The sequence below is a fragment of the Puma concolor genome, chromosome D1 (assembly GCF_028749965.1).
Source record: "Puma concolor isolate L17-30 chromosome D1, mPumCon1.1.hap2, whole genome shotgun sequence".
Classification (NCBI taxonomy): Eukaryota; Metazoa; Chordata; class Mammalia; order Carnivora; family Felidae; genus Puma; species Puma concolor.
In genome coordinates this window covers 94705226-94731250 of record NC_141676.1, presented here as the reverse complement: position 1 = coordinate 94731250, position 26025 = coordinate 94705226, and the positions used below count along the sequence as shown (strand labels likewise).

At 52.1% G+C, this 26025-nt stretch overlaps 2 protein-coding genes across 4 annotated transcripts in view; one reads left to right on the top strand and one right to left on the bottom strand.

The window, feature by feature from the left end:
• Window positions 1–23265, top strand: part of SLC37A2 (solute carrier family 37 member 2) — a 25600-nt gene extending 2335 nt beyond the window's left edge. For 2 of the 3 annotated variants that reach the window (XM_086678776.1, XM_086678775.1), the window contains exons 2-19: window positions 11538–11619; window positions 12074–12167; window positions 12299–12377; window positions 14078–14213; window positions 14634–14710; window positions 15624–15790; window positions 16391–16434; window positions 16744–16896; window positions 17240–17330; window positions 18663–18725; window positions 19046–19131; window positions 19634–19682; window positions 19889–19962; window positions 20245–20323; window positions 20467–20564; window positions 20853–20917; window positions 21119–21175; window positions 22674–23265. In XM_086678776.1, coding sequence (XP_086534902.1) covers window positions 11590–11619; window positions 12074–12167; window positions 12299–12377; window positions 14078–14213; window positions 14634–14710; window positions 15624–15790; window positions 16391–16434; window positions 16744–16896; window positions 17240–17330; window positions 18663–18725; window positions 19046–19131; window positions 19634–19682; window positions 19889–19962; window positions 20245–20323; window positions 20467–20564; window positions 20853–20917; window positions 21119–21149 — 1416 coding nt within the window. In that variant the 5' untranslated portion in view covers window positions 11538–11589 and the 3' untranslated portion in view covers window positions 21150–21175; window positions 22674–23265. The remainder of the gene's footprint in view (window positions 1–11537; window positions 11620–12073; window positions 12168–12298; window positions 12378–14077; window positions 14214–14633; window positions 14711–15623; window positions 15791–16390; window positions 16435–16743; window positions 16897–17239; window positions 17331–18662; window positions 18726–19045; window positions 19132–19633; window positions 19683–19888; window positions 19963–20244; window positions 20324–20466; window positions 20565–20852; window positions 20918–21118; window positions 21176–22673) is intronic. The other variant, XM_025928049.2, reaches the window with a different exon arrangement.
• TMEM218 (transmembrane protein 218) overlaps window positions 22456–26025 on the bottom strand; it is a 23776-nt gene continuing 20206 nt past the window's right edge. Inside the window, exon 5 of the transcript XR_015241236.1 lies at window positions 22456–22547. The gene's annotated coding sequence lies outside the window, so the exon portion shown is untranslated. The remainder of the gene's footprint in view (window positions 22548–26025) is intronic.

Sequence of the window (26025 nt, the reverse complement as noted above, 5' to 3'; positions counted from 1 at the left end):
GAGACGCAAAATCTGAAGCAGGCTCCAGGCTCTGAGCTGACAGCACAAAGCCCGACACAGGGCTCGAACTCATGGACTGTGAGATCATGACCCAAGCTTAAATTGCATGTTTAACCGACTGAGCCACCCAGGCGCCCCTCAAAGATTGTTCTTAATCACAAAATGAGTTTGATCTCATTAAATTTGATCTGATTATGTATATAGGTGCACCAATAGTGTTAATCTGTAATATAGACCTTGTTAAGTTTGCTTTGCTAGAAGTTTTCGTAAGGAATCTTAGATTGGCCTTTAAAAAGCCCCTATCTATCTATCTATCTATCTATCTATCTATCTATCTATCTCTGTATTATTTACTGTTTTGAGATTGGAAGTCAAGCCAAGACACTGGTCTTTACACTAGGTTTTGCCTGCTGTACCTATAAATTTGGGCAAATTCCTCTTTACTCGAAGCCCCGGAGATATTCTAAGACCCCTGGGCCTGCCAGGGAATAACGTTCCTTATTTGCCTGTAAGAGAACACAGTAAGCCAGGTTTCTTGGGAGGGTTTTATTAGTATTGGCTCCATGCAGGCAGTCTTCGTTCCTTAAATGGGGCTGGTTATGTCTGATTAAGCGATCATCATTGTCAAATATGACAGCCCAGGCAAAGCCTTGGTTATATAACCAATTTTTCTAATTACATCCTGGTTTAAAAAAAAAAAAAAAAAAGACAGGGGAACCTGGGTGGCTTAGTAGGTTAAGCATCCAACTCTTTAAATTTTTTTTTTCTTTTTAATGTTTATTTATTTCTGAGACAGAGAGAGACAGAGCATGAGTGGGGGAGGGTCAGAGAGAGAGGGAGACACAGAATCCGAAGCAGGCTCCAGGCTCTGAGCTGTCAGCACAGAGCCCAACGCAGGGCTCGAACCCACAAACCGTGAGATCATGGCCTGAGCCAAAGTCGGTCGCTCAACTGACTGAGCCACCCAGGTGCCCCAAAGCATCCAACTCTTGATTTCCGCTCAGGTCATGATCTCACGCTTTGTGGGCTCCAGCTCCACATTAGGCTCTGTGCTGACACTGTGGAGCCTGTTTGGGATTCTCTCTCTCTCCCTCTGTCTCTGCCCCTCCCCTGCTCATGCTCTCTATCTCAAAATAAATAAATAAGCTTAAAAAATTAAGTGAAAATGAAAAAATTTAAAAAGGATGGATTCTTACTGAGCTTTTGCTAATAACCATATTGCTACGAAAAGCAGGAAGACTCAACAAAAGTTTCTGAATTTAGGGGGCATGGTGGTCAGGTAAGGAGAAGAAGATATTTGCAAGTATTTCATTTCAGTTTACAAAAAACAGAATGTACTAAAGTGTTTTGGGTTATAGACAGCTGAAGAAGAAATAGAAAGGGCTTCCTTACATATCATCAAACACTCTAACCTTAATAATATTCCAGACATAAATGACTGCCATCCCTCATCAGTTCATTTAGGTCTATATCATTAATTCTCATTCCACTGAATCTCGGGTTAGCAATCTCATAAACCTATCTGCTTCTTCACTCGAGTTCTGGAAATCCTGACTCCCTCCACTGGTATGTTCTTAAAGATGTGTGAGCTGTGCCATGGGAAGCCTATACACAAGAATAAGTGCCTGGTGCAGTGTCTTTCTGAGACAGTTAGTTCTTCATTGGTAGAGATAAAACCTTTGGCCCATAGCTGACTGAAGAGCCTTTAGGAAGCAGCAGCTGCAACAGCAGAGTAAAATAAAAATTTGTCTGTAGGTGACAGAGACGTTAAAAGGTATGAATTAACTTACTACGATAATTTTCAAAAGTGAACAACCTGATGAGAATTCATGACAAGAATAATGTGGCTACCCAGGAAATTTGGTTGTTCCTGAGATATGCAAAACAAAATAAGGCCAATTAAAAATCTAGACAATGTCTTAAAACGTAGTAAGGTAAATTCAAAGATGGTGAACATGACACCTGATTTATAAAAATGAACGAACACAATTTTTATAGAGGAAAAGAATCTTGAGATCCTTAAAAATCCTGAGACAGAATTTATATAATATACCAAGGATGTGCCAAGAATATCAACTAAAGAGATTCAGTAAGTCTGGAGTAAGTCCTGTGCAGCTGCATTTTGTTTATTTAAGTAATCTCGACACCCAACGTGGGGCTCGAACTCATGGCCCTGAGATCAGGAGTCGCACACTCTTCCACCTGAGCCAGCCAGGTGCCCCTTCACATCTGAATTTTAATAAAACTCCATAGGAAAGTCTGATGTGCATCCTGAGTTGAAAACCACTGACTTAGCAGATGTTAGGTTCAAATTAAAGTAGGATTGCAGCCCAGGTAACATTTTAAATCATAACTGAAACCATGACTGGTAACACTGTGTTGTTATCATCAGGCAAAGCACCACTGGGGGTGCTGATACATGGTGGCAGATCATGGGCCCAGAGGGCACTGAGAGATCTGTAGAAACTTCTCATACAGCATGCAATTTGTGAAATATTTATGTAAATAATAACCTTTTACCTCGAGAAATTTAACCTAGAGAAGGCTGAGTCTCTTCTGATTTCACAGTTATTTTCATGCAGTTGGTCAGTAGCAACATATCAAATAAACCTAATTATTTGTAGCACCTCTCTCTTTAAAAAGTGAAAAAAAACCCCACAAATCTTTGTGATTTTCTAGGGGCCCTCTTGGACATCTCATAGATAGTTTTAGGTATAAAAGATATCCAGGAAATTTTATTTTGCACGTAGGACTTGATTTGGGGAAGGCAAAAATCAAAAGTTGTTAAGACATTTGAATGCTTATCATGAGTGCCTAAGAAATAGTTCTTGTCTACCCACTTGAAAGTGACAATAAGGGGGCGCCTGGGTGGCGCAGTTGGTTAAGCGTCCGACTTCAGCCAGGTCACGATCTCGCGGTCCGTGAGTTCGAGCCCCGCGTCGGGCTCTGGGCTGATGGCTCAGAGCCTGGAGCCTGTTTCCGATTCTGTGTCTCCCTCTCTCTGCCCCTCCCCCGTTCATGCTCTGTCTCTCTCTGTCCCAAAAATAAATAAACGTTGAAAAAAAAAATTAAAAAAAAAAAAAAAAAAGAAAGTGACAATAATACATGAAAAAATAAACATAGAAAGTCACATTGTAAGGAAACTTAAGTCATTTCCTAAGCGGGAAATCTTTGTTTTAAAAAGTGTGGAAAATTATTCTGTGAAGACACACAAATTCTGCCATGTAGGCAGATTACACAGGAGGTAAGAGCATAACATTTTACAGCCTTTCTTTAAGAGCAGACCAATAACCAATGGTCAAAAAAATGTTGTCATTTTAACAGAACAAAAACCAAATTCTACTTTTGCACTGACATATTTGATATTAAAGGAACTAGAGCCTCTTTTTGAAAATAGTATGAATAAAATAAAAACTGTGCCAGATTTTAACAGAATTTTACCATAATTACTTGTGTTCAGACTCATCATTTGCACACACTATAATCTAAGGCAAGTCAAATTCTCTTTTCACAAACCTACACATTTATCTAGTCAGGTTTTATCCCTCATTGTCCTTTTTCTTATTCCGGAATGACCCGTCATTTTACATTTGTATAAATTACTTTCCTTTTTTTCTTCTTAATAAACAAAAATGCATCTCATCACTGTATACACCAAGTCGTACCTATCTGCCACTGTTGTTCCTAACAGAGTTTCATTCATACACATTACTTATGTCCTTTAACCAAATAACTTACATTTTAGAGAAAAGGGGGTTGGGAGGGTAGATAACGGTAAACAGCCTGTCCCACACCAATATTTAAAACATTTTTTTTAACGTTTATTTATTTGTGAGAGAGAGACAGAACGTGAGCGGGCGAGGGGCAGAGAGAGGGAGACACAGAATCCGAAGCAGACTCTAGGCACAGAGCCTGATGCAGGGCTTGAACACATGAACCATGAGATCATGACCTGAGCTGAAGTTGGATGCTTAACCGACTGAGCCACCCAGATGCCCCCACACCAGCATTTTAGAAGAGCTCACGAATACACATAACACAGCTTTCTACAACCACACGTGTCCTTTACACACTTTTGAAAGTGTGACTCCAGCAATGTCCTGTGTTCTCCAACATCTCCCAGATTTAAGATGGAGCTGGATTGAAATTGTATGCCCTGTGCAGTTAACTTCTCTAAGCCTTGGTTTCCCCATCAGTAAAAAACAGGTGGGTTCTTTTTTTCTTTAAATGTTTTTTGTATTTTTGAGAGGATGTGCCGAGGTGGGGGTGCAGAGAGAGAGAGGGAGACAGAGAACCCCAAGCAGGCTCCGTGCTGTCAGTGCCGAGCCTGACGTGGGGCTCAAACTTAGGCACTGTGGGGTCACAGCCTGAGCCGGATGCTTTAGCCAGATGCTTCAGCCAGCTGAGCCATCCAGGCGCCCCCCAGCCAGGTGGGTTCCTGAGGATAATCATGATGTGTGAAAATCCTTGACTTCCAGTGGCACTCAGGAAGTGTTCTTTCACTTCTTTCCCGATGAGTGTAGGTTTGGACTCCTATCAAACACTAAACGTTAACGTACTTCCTGCTGGAGGCACATTATTATTTTGAACTCTGAGGCCCGCAGTGATGAAAACACGGTCCTACCTTCCTGGATGGAACTGAGGCTCAAACCGGAGAGAGGATGTGTGCAGTTTTTGGACTTACTACTTCATGGGTCCCGAAGGAGGGCATTTCAATTAAGCAGAAGTGAAGAAAGCTGACCTAGGCAGACCTCCCTAGACTAGGACACCAGAGGGTGGACTGGCTCTGAGCTTTGGATACCTTGTCTGTGAAGTGAGGACACTGGTAATACCTACCTCACAAGACTGTCGTGAGGAGCAAATGAGGTACAGTGTGTAAAGTACTCAGACCAGTTCCAGGCTCCTGTTAAGCATTGACTACACATTAATTATTGACTGTTATTCTGCTCACTGTTTCTACTACTTTGTGCCAGACATTGTTTGTTTGTAGTTCACTGCCAGGCGATTATTCGTTTCGCCACCTAACGTATGGGTATAAGGAGGCACAGAGAAGTAACGTGGCTTGTCCAATACCGCGTAGCTAGGGACGTGACTGGGCTGGAGTTTGCATCCAGGTCTGTCAGACTCTCAGGCCCAGGGTCTTTCTGCTGCCCTCTGGGTGAGAGCGAGGGAGGGGAAAGATCACAGGGCCCTTTGGCCTCACACAAATCACTTTAACCCTTTAAAGGCTCCAGGTCCTGGCGCACCTGGGTGGCTCAGTCGGTTGAGCGTCCGACTTCGGCTCAGGTCATGATCTCGCAGTTCGCGGGTTCGAGCCCCGCATCGGGCTCGAGCCCCACATCGGGCTCTGTGCTGACAGCTCAGAGCCTGGAGCCTGTTTGGGGTTCTGTGTCTCCCTCTCTCTGCCCCTCCCCGCTTACTCTTTGTCTCACTCTGTTTCCCAAAAATAAATAAATGTAAAAAGGCTCCAGGTCCTTGTCCACAAAATGGAAATGACGATGTACCTATACCACGGGGTTTGGGTGAGATTACATGAGAAGGTATTTAAAGCCCTTAGCCCGGTGCCAGGCATACAGTTAGCCCTTGGTCATTGCTAAGTGCTTGGGCAGTTCTGTGGAGGGAGGGATGGATCCAGCCTCGCCAGGAGGGAAAAGTAGCATTGGACTTGTTGGGTCTGGAGGCCGTGGAGCCAGCAAAGGCACAGAAGTGAAGACAGTCTGTCTATTCAGGACTAACAACGTGTAACTGCAGCTGGCAGGGGCGTAGGGTGCGGAAGGAGCAGTCCCTGGAGACGAGGCTGAGAAAGACAGGCAGCCGGAAGCGTGCAAGCAAAAGTCAGAGACTGAGAGGTCTCTGCCCAGGAAGCCAATACTACTGCCCTTCCCCCTCTGTGTCAGGATGGGGTGGATAACTTGTTCATGGCTGAAAGAGTCACCCCAGCCCAGGACCGGGCTGGTGCCCTGCCAGAATTCTGCTTTGCGTCTGCATGGGCATGTCTGGGGGCAGCCGGCAACGTGGGCACCTTGCCAGAGATGACTGTGGCTGGTGCTTACGGGGCTGGGCCCATTTCCTGGGGCCCTGTGAGGGGGAACCGCTCGAGACAAGGAGAAGAAAAGTCTGTGGGAGGAGGCCCGGCTGGATGAGCAGGAACAGGGAGGAGGAAGGCTTCAGGAAGGCCGGAGCTGTGAACTCCCACGTCACTGTTTTCCCCACACCCTAACCTTCCCGTGGGAGCTGGAGGCCGAGGCTGCCTGGTGGCTGCAAACTGAGTGGCTCTCGTTCCGGAGTTTGCTGAGGGCTCACACTGCCAGATCCTAGAGCCCACCCTTAGTAGACACATAAGACATTCAAATGCATCCCAAGAACCCGCTGTACGCCAGATGCTTCCACATCCATTACATCTCATTTAATCCTATAACAATCTTGTGTGCAGGAGCTTATTATCTTATTTAAAGAAGATCAAACTGAGGCTTAGAGAGTTAAACAACTTGCCCAAGGCCACAGCAAGCAGCAGGACTCAGCCTCGTTGGGTCTAAGTCTGACGTTCTTTTCCCTATTCCGTCGTGGCCTCAGATCAGGGGCCCCAGGTGCTGCGAAGCAGCTGTCTTGTCTGATTTTCCTGGTAACTGCAAAGAAGTGCTTGGGAAGGGCAGCAGAAAGCCTCCTTAAAATGAGCTGTGGTGCCAAGGCGCTGCTCTGGAAAGGAATGGGAGATCCAGGAGGAGAAACCGGAGGGAAAATTATTATTCCCGCCCCATCCCCTTGGGCCCCTCAGGGTCAGAGCTGGTTGAGAGCACATGACCCTGTGGTGGTCGCCCTCCCTCCCCACCACCACTCGTGATTGCTGCCTTCTACTTCCTCTTCCTCCCTGCTGTTTCCTCTTTCCCTTCTTACTGAGCAGATTGGTACCTCCCTGGCTTTGGGCGGGGCTGTCTGACCTAGAGCCCGGGAACTGGTCTGGAATGGTCTGTCAAGGCCTTATTTCTTCTTCAAACTGTACCAACCGAATGCTGAGATCAGAGTGGAGCTGTCCCCAAGTAATAACAGAATTGAGGACGGACACCAGGGGTAGAGTCCCCGAAGCCCACCACTCCCCCATCTGGCTGTGCCTGAGTTGGTCCTTGGGTCGTGGTGGGGGAGGGGCAGTACTGCTGTTCTCCTTTTGGCCTCCGGCTCATGCCCCCTACCCTGGATCCTTCATGCTCAGGAGAGTGGTGGATGAGGGTGAGGCGTGGGGCTAGGCCCGTAGAGAATCTTGAGAGGAAGATCGCTGGGCAGGACCACAACTCCTCCACCATCAGCACATTTCCATCTGTGCTGTCTGCATAGCGTTGACCACCTCTTCCAGACCCTTCCAACCCTCACACTCTTCCACGTTTTCCACTTGCCCAAATAAAACATCATGCTGTAGCTGTAGCTTAAAGCCTTGTCTTTTCATTCTGTTTGAGCACTCGGGGGTTCCCTTACAGAGCTTCCTTCTCAAAGCTTTCTTCTTTCCTTAAAGTGATCATTATCTTATCTATTCATTTATCCTATAAACTCCTGTGGCTTCTTGTGGCTACCTGCCAATGGCTGGAAAGGATCTTGGGACCAAGCCCTGAGTCAAATTGATCTCTCCGAGCAAGCTCCTGAGACCCAGCTGGGGGAAGGGGAACAAGTAGAGGATTCCTTGGATTGACTTTCTGCCCCCAAGAGGGGTTTGTGCCCTCAGTCCTGACGGGCCCTCCCAGATGTGGCCTGTTCCTGTCCCATCCTGTGTGCTGGGAGGCCTGGCTCAGGGCTCTGCCCCATGCTGTCTGTTCCAGGCTGGCCTCCCCCTACCAGGGTGTCTCCCAGTGGCAGTGGGGGATTTGGCAGGGGGTGGGTGGTGGCACTCTCGCCATCGGCCTGTTCTTACTGTTCCCAGCCTCTATCCTTTGCAGATTTGCTGAGTCCCAGAACAGGGCACTTCCAAGGACAGGCCACCGAGTCCCTTTCCTCAGGGCAAGTGCCAAGCTTACCTGCAGCCACAGCCAGCCCAGCCTGTCACATGGCTACCTGAGCGGACCCTTACTAGCAGCCGCTGGCTGAGGCAGGGGGAGGTAGGGAGTGGTTGATGAGGGACTGGCCTTACAGGGGGGTAGCGATGTGGTCGCAAAGCAAGGAGTCAGGATGCAGGTATGCGGGTGGGGGTGGGGTGTTGACTGGGTAGCTACTGCGGAAAGGGGGCTCCTTTCCACCGTCTCCCAAGGCCAATATCCTACTGCTGTGCTGTTTCTTGGAGTTTTTTGTTGTTGTGCTGGTGGTGATAATAGGTCCTTTGAGGTTTTTGTTTGTTTTTAACCCCTTGCTGCTTTGGGACACATTGTTCCTTGTCCTTACCTCAGAAGAAGTCCTAGTGCAAAGTCTTGATAAGGTTGGTATTTGGACTGTCAGCTGGCAGTTAAGAGATAGCTCGTTAGCCTCTCCATCTAGCCCAGTCACTGAGTGTCCAGTGTTGGGAGGTGGGGGAGGTGGGACTCTGCAAAGTGCCACTTTTTGCTAACAAGGATTTAGAGGATGGTGGGACAGCCGGCCTCACCTGGAACAGTATGGGGGCCTCACCGTGCACGTTCCTTCGTGCCTAGCATGTTTGCCCAGCCTGGCCTGCCACCCGGGCTGCCATCCGTCCCCTCACAGCACCCCCCACCTCCCCAGGCCAGCTGTGTATATTTCCCCGCTCCCTTCCTTGGGCCTCTTGATTCTGAAGAAACGGTTCAAGAGAAGAGAAGTGAAACTTCTTCTTCACGCCCAAGCGACCATCGCTATCTTTCCTGTGAGAGACTATGAGTTTGGCAGCCTTTGCCTCAGCCTAGCTCAGCCCTTCACCTGATTGATGACCCTAGTCCCCTTTGAACCGTGGCACCTTGGCCTTTTCCTCAGAATAGCTGCTAAAGCAGAATGGAATGGAAGGAAGACTGTGGAGTGAAGATGGATTGGGTGAACAGGTGCTCTGCCCGGGTAGCCATGGGATTCTGAGCTCATCCCACTGCCTCTTTGGAGTCCAGGAAGGAAGTTCCAAAGGGTATCCATGCCGGGCCTGGCATCACAACACATTTGATCCTCCTGTCCCCCCTACCCCCAGAATCATGCCCTTCTGCTCTCTTGGGCATCAGGTTTTCTACTGGAGGTTGGGGTCAGAGCTGGGAGAAGGGGCAGGCAAGGCTGCTGGAGGGGGGCAGGCTGGAATCTCACAGATGAGGATACCAGTGTGGGCCCCTGTGGATCCTCTGGATCCGCTCCCAAGGGAGCACATGAGCAGGCCACTGAAGGCCAGAGTCTCTGCTCCATCACGTCACAAGCTTGGAGTTGAAGCAGAGTGATGGTGGGCAGTGCATGTGAGAAGAGCAGTGTGGCTGGAAACCATGCTAGACCTTTAGGCCCCTCGTTGGCTCTCACCAGCTCCTGAGAGGGCTTCCCAGGCAACACCAGGCTCTCTAGCTGGCAAAGGCCTTCCTCACTGCTGGGCCTATCATGAGAGAACAGAGTCGGGAGCCTCAGTGGGGCTACAAGGATCTCTCAGACCCAGAGGAAATCTGATTTGTCTCCATGGTCAGTGGCTGTATCCATGTAGCAGCCAGGATAGGCTCAGCTGAGCCCTGCAGACGGGGGTGGGGATCTTAAAGATGGTACAACGGGGACCTAGGGGCTAGGGTGAGAGTAATGTTGTGTTCACCTGTCTTTGAGATAGATGTGGTCGGTGCTATCATCCATGTGCAGCTGATGAGGAAACCAGAGGGAGAAAAGATTTAGGAACTTGCATTTGGTTACACAATACATTAGAAGCATCACTCAAAGCTTTTAGCTTTTTTCCTGAACCAAGTAGCTTCCCAGCCAGGGCACTAGACCGGTTATCTGCAGGGTATAGTTTTCTTTCATCCATTACTCTTTGAAGAAGGGCCACCTTCTCAGAGAATTTCCCCCAGATTTTACAAGTCCCTGAACTTGGAATTATTAACAAGTCCTTCATAGGAATTATGAAGCATATGCCGATTGGTGGGACCTGGAAGGCCACTAAGCCTTCCGATGTCAGTCACTGTAACAGTCACTTGGAGTAACCCCACATTCCCTGAGGCTCAAGTCCCTGAAGGACCTCTGTGGCTACCTTGGAAACTGGTAGCCAGAGGGACCTGTTTGTAGAGAAGCATAAAATCCAGGCTAAATAGTTGGAACTTCACTCTTAGCAGAATGGAGAGCCACTGAAAAAATGTGTAGCCAGGTGACGGAGGGTGTGTAACTACATTCTCTTCAGAAGATACACTGTGAGGTAGTGGAGAGAACGGAGTCAGAGAACCCAGGTAGGCAGCTCAAGTCCAGGGTGAGGTAAGAAGGGTCCTGGGAGCCCAACCTAAATTCAGGCTCTTCTGAAATTCCCTTGTATTTCACAAGCGGTAGCCTTCATGACATGTCTGGGGGAAGTGAGTTTGGGGTTTGGAGGCAGATCTCTAAAGACGTCAGAGTAAGCCTCCGGTGTCCTGCCCTTCAGGTTCATGGAACCGAGGGATGGAAAGGGCTTCAGGGCCCCTCCCACCCTTCCCCACCCTTCTCCATGAGATCGTGAATAAACCAAGGCTCTGGCTCTTTCCTAATGTCTAGCCTTTTCTCCTGGGTTGGGGGTCCGTTTTGAGGTCTATTTTCCAAGTACTTCCTGGCTCCTGGTGGCTGACTCAGCTCAGCTGATGCTCTGCTAGGGGCGCAGACGCTGACTCAGGAGGACGTCGAGGCCCTTTTCCCAGGCTCCCAGGAGAAGGGCAGTGGCCGGGCGTGTGGTGGAAACTTCAGTGGTGCCTGGATGAACTGTTCTTTCCATTCCAGACCGGTCCTTGGGATGAGAAGTGGGGGTAGGAGAGGGTACATGTGATGTGTGAGCCACAGATGGAAAGAATGATCCTTCTGTCCAGTGGGATAGACCAGATCTGGCCTGGGAAGAGGATGTGGATTGTGTCACCAGATTTCCCACTTTTGGCTACTGCCCTAACTGGACTGCAGCAGGTGCTGTCTCTGCTGTGTTCAAGGCTTGAGAGGAGTTGAGCTCATTTTAGAGACAGACCTTCTCCAGTGTCAGCCTCCCACCTGCTCCCACCATTTCTGGTATTCTTATTAAAAACAATTCTACTTCGCTGCCACCATGTCTCATACAGGCAGACACAGAGGCGTCCTGACCTTGGCGAGGTTAAAGGATAATAGAGGTGTGGGGGGGTGACAAGAGTCGGGGGTGGGGGGAGGGGCAGGCGTAACTTGTGTTGTCTAGGGTGCTGGTACTGAGCCAGCTCTGCTGAAGGGCCTCAGGAGGTGGGACCAGAGAGATAGGGCTCCCTGAGTGCCCTGGACCCCGGGCATCTGTTCCTACCCTCCCCTTGGCCTCTGTCCAAGGAACTGTCTGGAGGGGAGACTGAAGGTAGAGAGTTGGTGGTGCTGAGGCCCTGGGGTTGCCAGAGCAAGTCCCGTGGGGATACCGTGTCTGAGCTTCTGGCTGAGGCCAACTTCCTGCTGACCCAGATGCCTGCCTTTTCCTGCAGGTTCCGAGGCTTCATCCTGCTACTCACCTTCTTCATTTATACCTGTTATCACATGTCCAGGAAGCCCATCAGTGTTGTCAAGGTGAGGCTGGCCTGGTGGTAAGGAAGAATGCAGGAGATGCTGGGCCTCAGCTGAAATAAACTCTGGTAGAATGGTCTGGAACTTGGCCCATAACCATCCTTATTCCCTCAACCATAGTCAGGAGACGACCCCTTCCCATGGCCAAGCCCCATTCTCAGTAGTTGTTCTTCCTATGGAACTTTCCCTGTGTGTTCCTTTTGACAGCAGTGTTGCTGGCTGTGGGTGGAATGAGAGGGCAGGGACCCTGGGCTCTATGGGCTCTGGTCATAGACTCCTCTTCCCCTTCACTGAGGGCCTGATGCGGCCACTTGCCCTATAACCAGTCACAGTAGGCAGGATGTCATGTCAGCCGAAGGAGCATGGAGCCCAGTGGGGAGGCAGTGGTGCTGGTGTGGTTGGGGAGGCAGATTGCTTGCTGATGACCCCTGACCCACACGTCCTATTGCCTTTTCAGAGCCGTCTGCACCAGAACTGCTCGGAGCTGATCAAGCCCATTAATGACAGCCACAGTCTCAACGACACTACGTGGTGCGACTGGGCTCCCTTTGGTACGAACAGGGCAAGTTGCTCTTCCCCACTCCCCAGCTCCCCTCCCCAGGAAGAGTTTGTCCAGTGCCGGTAAGGACTTCTTGCAGGGGCAGCCAAGCACCAGCTTTCTGTCTCTGCCATCTGTTTTCAGACAAGAACAACTACAAGGAGTTACTGGGGGCCGTGGACAATGCCTTCCTTGTGGCCTATGCCATCGGCATGTTTATCAGGTAAGAGACTGGCAGAGCCTGTGACTGTCCCCGAGTCAGGGGGGATCAGAGCTGCTGCCTCCCCTTGACGAACCTGCGGGCAGCAGGGTTGAAGAGAAAAAGCCGATGCCCCGCCCCAGGTGGAAATGAGACCAAGACTTGGGCACATACCACCAACCCCTGGCCATCCTCATTTCCTTACCATGGTCACCCGGCCGCCTCCGTCACCTGGCAGACAGACTCTTCTTTTCCTGGAAAGTCTTTCCTGGATGCTCCTTCTGAGGTTATTCTCTCAGATGACAGTGGTGGTGGTGTGGCTGGACAAATACGGCTTGTCCTGAACTGGGATCCTTCAAAGGTAGCCCTGCACACAGAAATGGCAAGGAATACCACTCTCCTGTCCTGGGCCTAAATTAGCCCAACGAGCATGGCTTTTACATAGCAATCCTGGTGTTTGTTGCCAGGGACCAAAGATGAAAAGGTAGGGTACTGCTTTCCAAAGGCTCACAGCCTAATGGAGGTGCCCAACTCATCAGCAGCTGGTTACAAACCAGTATGGTGGCTCTCTGAGGGAGGTGGCTACAGGCCACTCTGGGGCTCAGGGGTAGTCACCTCATGCCAGCTGGGATTAGAGAAGAGGGGTTAGGGAAGACTTCTGGAAGGAGATGATACTGAGGAAGAGCAGTGGAGAAGTAGCTGGGCAGAAGGACTAGCATGGGCAAAGAAAGGCAGGTGGGAAACAGCACGATCTGACTGGGGGTGTACTCCTAACAGCTTTAATAACAGAGTAAAATTTGAAGTAGTGGCAGGAGATGGGGCTGAAGAGCCAGGCTATTGTGTGCCAGATGCGGGCACAGGAGAGCCATTGAAGGTGGTCCCCAGGGGTGTCATGTTCGGATATAGCCAGATATTTCAGACAGATCATTCTGGGCATGATGGAAGATAGTACAGATGGAGGACGAGACTGAAGGCCTGCTCACTCACACTTAGGAACAGATTTGACAATGGCCCAGATGAGCTTTGAGAAGTTGAGTTAGAACAGCAATAATAGAGCTGAAGAGAGCTGATGTCCTGGAGAACTGTTTAAGAGGTAGGGTCTTGGAGGCTGAATTGCAAGGCATGGGAGGGGAGGCAGGAAGCAGGAAGCTCCATGGTCTCTGGCTGGAGGGGCTCAAGATACTCACTCAGAAGAGGAGCTCACTCAGAAGATACTCACTCACCACACTCACTCAGAAGAGGGCTCAGGCCAAGGGACTGAGTGGGGAAGGAGGGAGAGTTCAGGGTGTTGAGTTGCAGATGTTTCGGGGGTACCCAAGTTAAGATGTCCAGAAGGCATCTGGGTGTGATCCTGCAGGGTGAGAGATCAGGATGGAAAATATGTGGTTGGAGCTATTTTATATCTAGGTGGTAGTTACAACCACAAAACTGATGCAGGAAACTGTGCCCCAGGGAAAGTAAATGTCCAGTGGTGAGCCAAGGGGAGCGAGGGGAGGAGGCCACGGAGACACTTTAAGGAGCATGTTCAGCAGTGGCAGCTAAGGCAGGGAAGTCCAGTGAGTGGAGGCCGGAGAGCATCCCTGGCGTGTGGCAGGCAACACAGAAGTCATTGGTGGTCACCTGGGCCAGAGCTGTGTCAGTGGTGTGGCGGGGGGAGGAAGTATGTGGCAGAGGTGAGGAGTGCAGATGGTGACTAACCACAAATCCTACTCTCTCTTCTCCAGCGGGATTTTTGGGGAGCGGCTCCCCCTCCGTTATTACCTTTCAGCTGGAATGCTGCTCAGTGGCCTCTTCACCTCGCTCTTTGGCCTAGGATATTTCTGGAACATCCACATGCTCTGGTACTTTGTGCTCATCCAGGTACGAGCCTCTGTCTTGCATTCAGACCTCTGCTCCATCATGGGAAGGATTGCAGAGGCTGCTAGTCCTTCCCAGACACCCCCAGGTGGTGGCAGATTTGGGCTGGGGATAACTTCTTCACAGCCCAGTGCTCCTCTGTTGAGCCTTGGGGTCCTACTTCCCACTTCTCAGGATCACACAGATCCTCCCTAAGTCTGCACTGAGCACTACCCCGAGGTCCCTGAGATGCCTGAGGGGCTCGGTCTCTGCAGGGAAGGATCTTGGGCCAGAGGAGAAACCAACCTGTGGCATTAGGGTGTGTGTGAGGGAAGAGGGCACTTGCAGGGTGGGCCGTGGAGACCCCTCGGCCTGGGAGGGGTCAGAGCTGGGAGTTTGCTGCCCGGCCCAGGCCTGTCCCACTAACTTCTGGTCTCCCTGCAGATCTGTAATGGGCTTGTCCAGACCACAGGCTGGCCCTCTGTGGTGACCTGCGTTGGCAACTGGTTCGGGAAGGGGAAGTGAGTGTGGCGAGGGAGGAGGAGAGGGGGGTTACCCTGGGAGGGCTGCGGGGAGTGAGGAGGTCACTCACGGTCCCGGTATAATTTCAGGGAGAAGGGTTAGAACCTGTGTCTGTCTCGCTGACTTTCACGTTTAGTCACATTTGGTGACTAAAAAGCAGTGCCGATTTGCTCCTTGATAAGGTTTTAATCCATAAAAACAGGCGACCTTAGTTATGCTTTCGCCTCATAACAGACAAATTCTCATCTTGCATGAAGATAAAAATGGAGACTGTTAAAACTTTATTATTGTTGTTATTATTATTATTATTTTATACTTGAACTGGCTTTCGTGCAAAAAAAAAAAAAAAAAAAATGTTGCTTTAGAGCAGAGATTGTCCAGCTCAGCCCTACCGACATTCGGGCCTGGATCATTCTTTGCTGTGGGGCCACCTGACACACTGTAGGGGGTTTAGCAGCACCTACCCACTAGATGCCAGTAGCACACCTGGGGCTGGGCCAGTGCAAAATCTCCAGACTTTGCCAATGTCCCCTGGAGGCAGAGTGGCCCTGGTGGAGGACCAGCAGCCATAGTGGGGTTGGGGGTGGGGGGGCTTGATGTCCTCAGGACAGGGAGAGCTCCATCTGGAAGCCCCCGCGTGTGCTGCCTCTGGTTGCTGGCAGAGGGGAGCAGGACCCCAGGCCTTGTTGCCACTTGCTTGACGCTAGGCAAGCCTTCCGCCTCCTCCCTGACTGGTTGTCTTTGGGCTTGGAGGCTGGAGGCAGCCAGCGTTTTGCACTTGTCCAGGGCAGTTGTGATGAACCCTGTGCTTCTCTGACTTTTTCTTTCTTTCTTTCTTTCTTTCTTTCTTTCTTTCTTTCTTTCTTTCTTTCTTTCCCCTTCCTTTCCCCACCATTGCTCCCTCCCCTCCAGGCGGGGGCTTATCATGGGCATCTGGAACTCACACACATCTGTGGGCAACATCCTGGGCTCCCTGATCGCTGGCATCTGGGTGAATGAGCAGTGGGGCCTGTCGTTTGTGGTGCCTGGCATCATCACCGCTGCTATGGGTGTCATCACCTTCCTCTTCCTCATCGAATGTGAGCGGACCCCTCCCTCCCCACAGGGCTCAGAACTGAACCTCCCTCTTCTCCTCTCGGGGTCTGAGAGAAGGCAGCTGGCTCGAGGGGGAGGATTACTGGTCGTGGAGCTGGAGGACCTGTATGTGGCCCGGGACAGACAACCTCTCTGGGCCTCAGTTTTCTCATTTGTAAATTAAGAATAATAGCATCTACTTCCTAGGGTTGGGGGTTGGTTAAGGTGTCAGTGAGACGTACAGTTGGGACGCACGGCCTGTAGTTGTGCTCGGCAAGTGCCAGCTGACTCTGAAGTGTGAGAAGGGGAGAGTGGGGGTGACGGGACACTCCCCATCCGCTGTCCTCTTCCCCATTCCCTGTCCTCTTCCCCATTCCCTGACAGCCTTCGGAGACAGAGCTAGGCCGGGCAGGGTGGCCACTTTGTAGCAAGAGAACGGAAGTCCACAAGGCAGTAGTGACCCAGGTGGTTGTTAGGGGAGCCACACTTAGAATGTGTCTCTCGAGCCTGGGTTGCAGGCTCTCTTGTGCTGGGAAGTAGACTGGCCACCTTAGGGAGCGGGGGCTGGCCCGCCAGGAAGCTTCTTAGCGGGTTGTTTTTTTCAGACCCTGAAGATGTGGACTGCACGCCTCCTCAGCACCACACGAGTGTGAGTGCCCCCAGCCCGACCCCCACCCTGCCAATCCATCCTCAGAGACAGGTCCCAGAGGGGACTAGGGAGTTGGAGGAGGGGCTCATGTACCCATGAGCTCAGTGGGTTACCTCACGGGCTCAGTGTCAGGCCCTCAGGTTGGCTCCCTGACAGCCTGATCGGGCCTCGCCGGATGGTAGTTCAGTCCAGGAGAGGAGCGTGTACCTCTTCCAGCCTGGGAACCCCTACCTCTCACGTGGCTTATACCTCCAGCTGGTGGGAGGTGGTACGCAAATGTGCTCACAGCAAGGGCTCATCTCTGTTCAGGATGGGTTGGAAGAGAACCAGCACAACCCTGAGGACCTTGGGAGTGGTCCGTACACTAACAAGGAGAGCAGCCTGGAGACCCCCGCCAGATGCTCCAAGGAGCCAAGCACTCAGCCTGCCGCCATCAGCTTCCTCGGGGCGCTCCGGATCCCGGTGAGAAGCTTGCAGGATGGAGGGAAGAGAGAGGCTCTCTAGATTTCTCTGCTGGATGTCAGGAGATAGGGGGATGCTCGGGGTGACCTATGGCTTCCAGAATTTCTTTACATGAGATGCTTAGGGTGAATAGCCAACTTGGGGGGAGTAACATGGAAGGCTTGCCTTGACACAGCACTGGAGCATAGGCACATCGCTTTTACTGGGATTGGATGGAGGTGTACTTGAGGTTGCTTTGTGGCTAGGTGGTGGCAGCCCTGGGGTGCTGAGTCAGCCCCTGGGGCTACCCTGGGCCAGGGATCTCTTGTATCTCTTCCCTCATGCCTTCTGTTATGCTCTCCAGGGTGTGGTCGAGTTCTCTTTGTGTCTGCTCTTTGCCAAGCTGGTCAGTTACACCTTCCTCTACTGGCTGCCCCTCTACATCTTCAATGTGGGTAAGTAAAGGGGAAGAAGAGGTGAGGATGGGGGTCTCTGAGGAGGCCAAGGCCATCTTTGGCAGGGAGAGGAAACCTGTCATGGGATGTGCGTGACTCCAGAGTATGGGCAGGATGTCTGCTGAACCTCTCGTAGGGCAAAAGGAGACTAAAAAAAAATTTGGTTAAGTAGGAAGTTAGACCTTGTACACAGCCTCAGAGACCCCAATGCCAGCCACCTCTCCTCCTTGGAGATTAGGAACACCCAAGTTTTATTCTGTAATCCTGCCTAACTTCTCTAGCCTTAAGTACAGGAGCACCCACCTCAGGCCTGCTTGGCTCCCAGATGAGTGGATAGATGGTGCTAGGAAGGATCTGCCTTTGAATGCCTCCCCAAACCCCAGGAGAGGGCCTAGTGAGCTACCCACTGCCTGCTTTTCTCACCCCAGGGGCTGCCGGGAGCCTCCTGGGATGGATGGCTTGTGCCTAGGTCAGCTGCACTGCCCTCCTCTGGGCCCCCTCTCCCCCGCCCCTGACCGCAGAGCCCTGCAGGGCTGAGGCCCTCTGCTCCAGGGCTTTGCTGCTCCCTCCAAGCCCTGTGGGAGGGCCAAGGCTGCTTTACATGCACCGTACTTGCTCTGAACGGGATGCTGCAAGGCCAGATTATGCAAGGCCAAATCCCAGCTCATATCTTGCCCAACAGCCCTGTCATAGGGCCTCTTTCAAAGATAGAAGTAGAGCATCAGGGTGGCTCCGTGGACACTGTGACTCTTTGTTTTGTGGCCTTGTATGAGTCAACCTTGAGGATTAACCTACAACTCAAGCTTCTGGACATTCCTTTTTCTAATCCTAGGACAAGGGCTAAGACCTGAGGTCCCCATTTGCCTGTGAGTCTCCTTCCTGGCTCTGTTTATTAGCAGAGGTCTCAAATGGGTGGGAAGGCTCCTGGCAGAGGAGGCCAGTTGTTCAGGAGCAGAGCAGGAATGTGGCTGGTTGAGCTGCGGCTCAGTGAGAGTTGTGTCCCCAGGGTAAAAGTGGCCCAGTGGGACAGGGTTCTTATGGGCCAGATCCCAGTGCTTTCAGGGGAAGGCTTTTCCAAGGGGTCAAGGCCAACCTGCAGGGGGAGAAGGAATTACAGGATGGGATGGAGGGGCAGAAAGGTGTCCAGTCCAAAAGTGCTGCAAATTTACTTGTGACCCTGGCCAATGACTTCCCCATGACTCTTCACTCCTTCATCTGAAAAAGGAGGAAGTGGACCGAATCAGGTGCTCTATAGGGGTTCTTATGGCAGTGGCACTCCAGGACGTTTGCTCCGAGCCCCCAGGTCTGACCACATATTTGTGTTTTGCATAGCTCATTTCAATGCCAAACAGGCTGGGGACCTGTCTACCCTCTTTGATGTTGGTGGCATCATAGGTAAGGCCCTTCCCTGTTCTGCCTCAGGTTTCATTCTCCTTTTCTCTTGTGCGGGTGCAGAAGGACAGGACAGGGCCAATGCGACATGACCTGGGCAGCTCCTGCCCAGTTGGGTGGCCCTAAGAAAGTTGGCTCTTGAGTTTGATCTTCACATGAGCAATGGGTGCCGGGAGGGCTTGAGAGGGAGAAGCTCTGTTGGTTCTGGATGCCCATGCCCAAGCTAGCACCGGGTAGAGGATGGGGCAAAGCTTGGGGTGCCATGTAGTGGGAGGCCGTGGCCACACCTGGGGCAGCAACGTGTGAGTTGGTTTGTGTTCTAGGTGGCATCATGGCAGGGCTCATCTCTGACTACACCAATGGCAGGGCCACCACCTGCTGCATCATGCTGATCTTGGCTGCCCCCATGGTGTGTATAACCTCAAGAGTGAAGCACATGTGCTCACATGGACTCATGCGGGCTGTTGAAATGCGGGCATTTATGCACACGCCTGTCTCTTTGCGTGTGTGTCCATCCTTGTGCACACCCAGGGGCGGGGGAGAAGCCAGGGTGAACACAGGAAAGAGATTTGGACTGAGAATTTTGGAAAGGGATTAGCGACGACTTGGCCTTGGTGGAGAAAGGGGAGGCCAGCTGCTAAAGTTCTTGGTCAAGGAGAGTATAGGAAATTAAGGTTAGGTAAGAGAGAAATCTTTGTGAAAAAAAGGGCAACAGTATATTACCATGTGTTGGACCCTCCATCCCTGGGACATTTAAAGACCAAGAGGTCTGGGTTCGAGAAAGAAAAGGAGTAAGGTGACCTCTGAGGTTCCCTGGCAGGAGGGGGTGTGCCAGACTTCTGGGCTCCATCTAACCCAGGCAGCCCATGGGGAAGCCTGGGTGTGACTGTCTCTCCCCTCTCCCCTCCCAGATGTTCCTGTATAACTTCATTGGTCAGAGTGGGATTATCAACTCCATAGGTGAGGGCGTGGATGCAAGTCCTGGCAGCCCACAGGAAAAGCCTTGCCTTGGGGACCCCAGGAAGCTGGCTTGGGGACATCGGTGGGAGGCACAGGGAAGTGGAGGTTCTCAGCCTGATGCCCGGAGGGGGTGGTCTCACCTGCTTTGGGGCTGGGGCTGGTGGCGGTCCCTCATCCGTAACCAGCTGTCTCTGTTACTGTCTCAGTAATGCTGATCATCTGTGGGGCCTTGGTCAATGGCCCTTACGCGCTCATCACCACTGCAGTCTCTGCTGACCTGGTAAGCGGGCTGCCCCCCTGGGGCCAGGGATGACTCTGGGGGCTTGGTCAGGGCCTGGGGGCTCCAGATCCATTTCTCAACATCCCTACCCCCTCCCAGTGCACAGAGATCCTGGCATATGAGATCTTCAAAGTCTTTCAGAATCTGCCATCGGCCCCTGGCCTTTTCTCTCAACTCCAAGCCCAATTGCTGCCTTTCCCCAAGTTAGCCCCACTCCCAGCCCTGGTCCTGCCTGGTGCTGCCTCTCCATTTGGGCCTCCCCGCTCCATTCTCTCTCCCCAGGGAACTCACCAGAGCCTGAAAGGCAACGCAAAGGCACTCTCCACCGTCACGGCCATCATCGACGGCACTGGGTCCATAGGTCTGTGACTCTAGCTTTTGGCTCCTGGCGGCTGAGCCCTGAGCCTTGTTTTTAGCACATTTCTTGGAATGCTGCCCACAGGTGGGCAGGGAGGTTCAGGGCCCCTTGTTGGGTTCCCTTCTCTGACATTGTGTTCTTTGCAGGTGCGGCTCTGGGGCCCCTCCTGGCTGGCCTTATTTCTCCCACAGGCTGGAACAATGTCTTCTACATGCTCATCTCTGCTGACATCCTGGCCTGCTTGGTACGAGTTCTTGGGGTACACACATGGGCACTGGTGGGAGTGAATGTCCTGTCCTGCCAGGCTAGAACCCGGGAGGTCCAAATCATTGGCCGTGAGGGGCTCTGGAACATGAGAACAGCTGCCTTTCACTCAGAACCACTTTCCTCCCATGAGTGAGCCCCTGCCAGGTGAAACTGTGCCCACAACCTTCCTTCCTGCCAGCCCCCTGCTCACCTAGCACCGGGGACTAACCATGTGTTCATTGCTAATATTTCCCTCCCTTCCCTTGGGTACTCGAACTCCCTACAGCTCCTCTGCCGGTTGGTGTACAAAGAGATCCTAGCCTGGAAGTCATCCCTGGGCAGAGACAGAGGGTGAGTCCTCCAGACAGCTATAGCTGTATCCCCAACCTTACCTCTTGTGGGCATTAAAACCAGTGCTCTGGTGCTCAGCACCCAGTCTGAGCCGACCTATAGCCCAGAGTGGAGCCAGACCCTGGATGTGCTCCGTGGCCCCCCCACCCCTACCCCCAACCCTGCTAATGTGTCCTCTGTTGTCCCCATATGTCTCCATAGCTCTAGTCTGGCCCTAACCCACCCGCGATAGTATTTTCCTCAAGTCCCATGACTTTTGTGAGTATTTTCTTCAAGTCGGTGACTAATGTGCCATTAGAATGGGGCCTGCATGCAAATCCTCTCTCCTCCACTGTGATTTTTCCAACTTCCTTTTTGTTTTTCTTGGGGGCCAACTCCAAAGACTCTCTCCCCGAGCAGAGCATGGTGCTTGGGATCTGTTTCCTAAGGAGCCTGAGCTGCCACAGAGGTTGGCAGACTCCTCTCCTTAGGGCTTTGGATGTACCCTGAGGACAGAGGCAGGATCCAGGGAAATAGTTTTCCCTCTGAACTCGGACTCTGAGCCGTACGTACCTCCTGAAGTTCAGAAACCGAGATCATCCGGCCCCTCTGCCTGGGGTGTACAGAAAAAAGCAACTACCAATCAAAGCCTCTGGGAGAAAATTCCGATCAAGTCTCGGTGGTTGGCCTGGTGTGTTCTCTGTGTACTGCCCACTGGTGGCGGGTGTGGAGGCCGCACAGATAGGCTAGTGGCTGAGGCAGAGCCAGCAAGAGGTTGGGCTGTGTGCTGGTGCTGAGGGTAACGCTCTCTCTGGCCTTTCTGGCTCTCCTTTTGAGCAGGAGGCTCTGGCTAATGAGCTGGCCGGAGCCGTGGACCTAGTCCTAGATGGTAAATGTGTGGAAGAAGCCCCTGGGGTCATGCTGACCAGCATCGTATCTGGGGAAGCACTCCCACTTATGGATGGCATCTTCCAGGTTCAGGGGGAGAGGAACTGAGAGCAGGAGGCATTAGCAGAGTATCTATCTGCCTGCCCTGGAGGAGGGGGCAGAGGATCGGCGCTCCTCCCATCTGCCTTCCCCAGGCCAGGCCTGAGGGAAGGCTGGGAGAGGAAGAAGGAAGCAGGAAAGGGGGATGAATACTTGGTAAGCATCTGCTCTGTGCCTGGAACTGAGTCTGACTTCAGACATACCCACTTATCTCTCAGCAACCGTGAGGTTGGTTCTCTGATCTCTAGATGAGAGGCTCAGAACTCATGGAATGTGCCTAAGGCCTTCAGCTTGTCCCAGCAGAGTCTGCTTTGCTCTGTACTGCTGCCATCCTAGGCTGGGCCTTGTCTGCAGAAGGCCAGTGTGTGGGGGAGCGGAGGAACGTACTAGGGTAGAGGGAGCACTGGGCCTAGAACCAGAAATCCCTGGGCAATCCTGACTTCTCTGCTCACTTTCATTTATAAGACCTTGGGCGTATCCTCTGAGTCTCCACATCCTTATGTGTATAACATGGAGATGCTTACCCCTAAATACCCAACAAGATCGATAGGAGGCTGCAATGAGATGGGATATGTAATACTGCTTTGTAAAACTGTCAGATGTGGTACAAACGTTGTAAGGTTTTCGCTATTATCCTGGTTTGCTGAAGAGGTGAGAGGGCTCCCTAATGGTAGAGGATAGGGATGAGAGGCAATTATTAAGGGACCCTACAAACCCATCTTCCCTGCTCTGACCATTGGCTTATTAACCTGTGCCTCACTTTCTCTTCCACTGCGCCTCTCTCCTGCAGGTATAAAGAAATATGAGGCCTTGATTGGAAGAGAGGCACGGAGGGCCCCAGCTGATTCCCAAAGAGCTCTCCCCCTCCCGCCACCGGGGGCAAGACTATGGAAACTGCCAGTGATGGCTGATGGAAGCCTCTTGACCTAACAGCAGCCAGCCCACAGGGCTGCTAAGGGGCTAGGCGATTCTCCATGGGAAGGGACCGCCAACATGGGGAATGGAAGACTCAAGGGCCTGTGCTCTGGAAGCCGCAAGCAGAAAGGACGGGGATCAGAGCTGAGCGGTGTCTCCAGCTTGCTAAGGGGAGGATATGCTCAGACTCTAGCTTGTTCAGATTCCAATACCGAAGGCAGAGGCTTGACATGGACCAAGGCTTGGCAAAGGTGTGTTCTCCTTCCCGTGTTCAGTTTGAACCTCCATGACCAGCCTGTACCTGTCGGTGGATTTCCGACCCTGTTTCGGAGCTGCCCAGCCTCACCTGGCTTCTTCATCCACCAGCCGGTTTTCTCGTGTATTCCCCCACGTTGGAAACTCTTCTCCCTTGCATTTGATCCTGTCTCTAACTCCTGACCTGAGTCGATTAAAGTGTTACTGCTATATCCTCCGGGGCCAGGACTAGGGAGACGCAAGGGAGGTGCCAATGGTGCAAAAGTTAGGGAGGCATCACTCTTGGGCTTGGGCCTGGGCCTGCGCCGCCCTGGAGAGTGAAGGCCTCCCTTGCCTCAGTCTCCTGCCAGCCCTCTGCGTCCCCAGGGGAAGAGCAAACACCAGTGCAGTGCTGGGGAGGGAGGGAGGCATGACTGAAAACACCAGTGTGTGGATGGTAGTTGCAGAGTGCTCACTGCTTGCTAGCCCTACTCCAGGAACGGAGCAGATGGTGGACACGGAGCAAGGACTTCTGCCCTGAGCACAGGCACCAGCGCAACAAGACTAGCAGGAAAGAAGGCTGCGTGGTTCATTCCCGCAGCTGTCACATGTGTAGATGCCTGGAGCGCTCTGCAGCCTGCCTTTTCTCCCCCATGTTCCCCATGTACTTATCCCAGCCACCACCACCCCCCCCCCCCCCCCCCCCGCCGGCCAATCCTGGAATGCTGCCTGTCAGGCCGGCTCTTGGCGTTTCTCCCTGTCCTCTGGAGCCACCCATCAGCACAGTACAGATTCCTGTTGCCCACTGTGCCTGTGCTCACCCTCATTAGGGCCTGGCCCAGTCACATGGGTTGTTGGGGGCCCGGGACCACGGGGTTCGTGTACTGGGGCTGCTTACAGCAGGCATTCCCTGGGGAGATGCTCATGGCCACACTGATGACCCGCGGGTCAAATGGGGAGCTGGAGCCACATACCAGGTACAGCCGTCACATTCACTGGGACACCTGGGCCAGGGCAGCACTGAGATAGGTGGCTCCCACTGCTGCGGTGACACACCGGTAAGCCTTTGACTTGCCTGCTGCTCACCCTGACTTGGAGCCAGTCAGGGACCTTGTCCTCGGGAGCCCCAGGGCCAGGCCTTACATCCAGCATTCTCAGATGCTTCTTTCAGAGCAGACACTAGATGGTGCCACCATCCCCCGGCAAAGCCTGGCATGGGCCACACACCGTTCCTGCTTCCAGATGGGGAGGCGGGAGCAGAGGGTGCTTCGTTAGCCAACTTTCGGCCTTTCCACTGCACCAGATCGGGGTAGGAGGCCTGGGAGACCTCCTCTGGTGGTGGGGGACTTCCGCTTCCCTGGCCCCACCACTGGCTACCTTTAAGCCTGTGTCCTCATGGAGAGAAAATAGTCCTACTCTTGCCTACCTCGAAGGACTGGTGTGAAGGGAGAGGAGTCAGTGGTAAACACACTCCCCGCCCCCAGGAGCTTGTCTGGGGGAGGGGTAAGTGAGAAATATGAAAACAATAGGAGAAAAACACTGGAGGTAGTGACTGGAGCAGAGACATCCCTCCCTATGCCTGAAGGGAGAGGGGCTGGAGGGTGGGTGATCCCGGGGCAGGAGGAAAGAATGTGTAAGGTGTCAGAAGGAGGAATGCCTGGGACTTGGGCAGGTGGTCAGTTTGATAAGGTCTGGAGGGGACCTGGAAGAGTAAGGGAGTTAATACCAATACAGAGCAAGCCCCTACAAGTGCAGCATGGGGACTGGAAAAGAAACAAGAGGTGCCAGCTGGTGCCTGGGCCCAGGGTAGGCATGGCACCCGCGATCAGCAGAAGGCTTGTGGAGCTCAACGCCTGGCTCAGAAATGAGGACTTGGGCTGTGGGAGGGAGTTTGGGGGAAACACCAAAGGCGGAAAAACCCCAGCCCTGAGATCTGTCCCTCTGCCCTCGTCTCCCAGGTCCCAGGTTCCCTGCCCTGCTTCAGCTCTGTGCTCGGACCGTTCCCCCACAAGCCTGCTACCTGCCTTCTCTCTGGGCCTCAGCACTCACTTGGGGCTAATGCAGGAGCATTACGTTAATTAGTTATTCATTTAATTTAACTTCACATTTGGTCTCAATTAAGCTTAAAGTGTTCTTCCTTATAGATGTTACAATAGCACTTGTAATTAAAAAGCAATAACTCTTTGCATTTCTCCTTTAGAGAGCCATTGGGAGGCTGGGGTTGGGGGGGGGTGCGGGAAAGAAGTAATGAAAAGAAAGGGAACCCTTGGCACTCTGAGGCTTTCAGCAAGACTGAAGTTGGGGGAAAGGAGACTCAACACATCATGGGTGTGGGGTGGGGGCCCTGGGGACCAGAGAGTGCTCCTGGAGATAAGGGGGCAGTGAGGTGGGGAGGGTGGAAGGAAGCGATCCTTAGACATGGAGGGTGGGGCCTGATATTCTGTGGCTGGCAGAACAACGCCCCCGCCCCCAAAGATGCTCACAGCCTAATTCCCGGGGCCGTGAATATGTTAAGCGCAGATGTGATTAAGGACCATGAGATGGGGAGACTATGCTGGGTTATCAGGGTGCGCTCCTTAATCAAAGAGGCAGGCAGGAGTGTCTGTTGTCGGATTAGAAGATGCTGGCTCTGAAGACAGAGAAGGGTATACTGGTGCAAGAGTGTGGGCAGCCTCTAGACACTAGAAAAGGAAAGGAAATGGGATTCTCCCCGAGAGCCTCCAAAACCTTTATATTAGCCTCGTGAAACCTATTTCAGATTTCTGATCTCCCAAACTGTACAATAATAAATCTGTATTCTTCGAAACTGCCAAGTTGGTGGTAATTTGTTACTACAGCAGTAGGAAGTTATTACATGTTCCCAGTGTAAAACTGGGACATCAATTTGAAGACAGAAAAACCCAAGAAATCCCCAAAGATTAAAAGAAAACAAGTGGAGGGGATGGCTATGTAGCATTTAGGTACAGCATAAACGCTACCCACGTTAACTACCC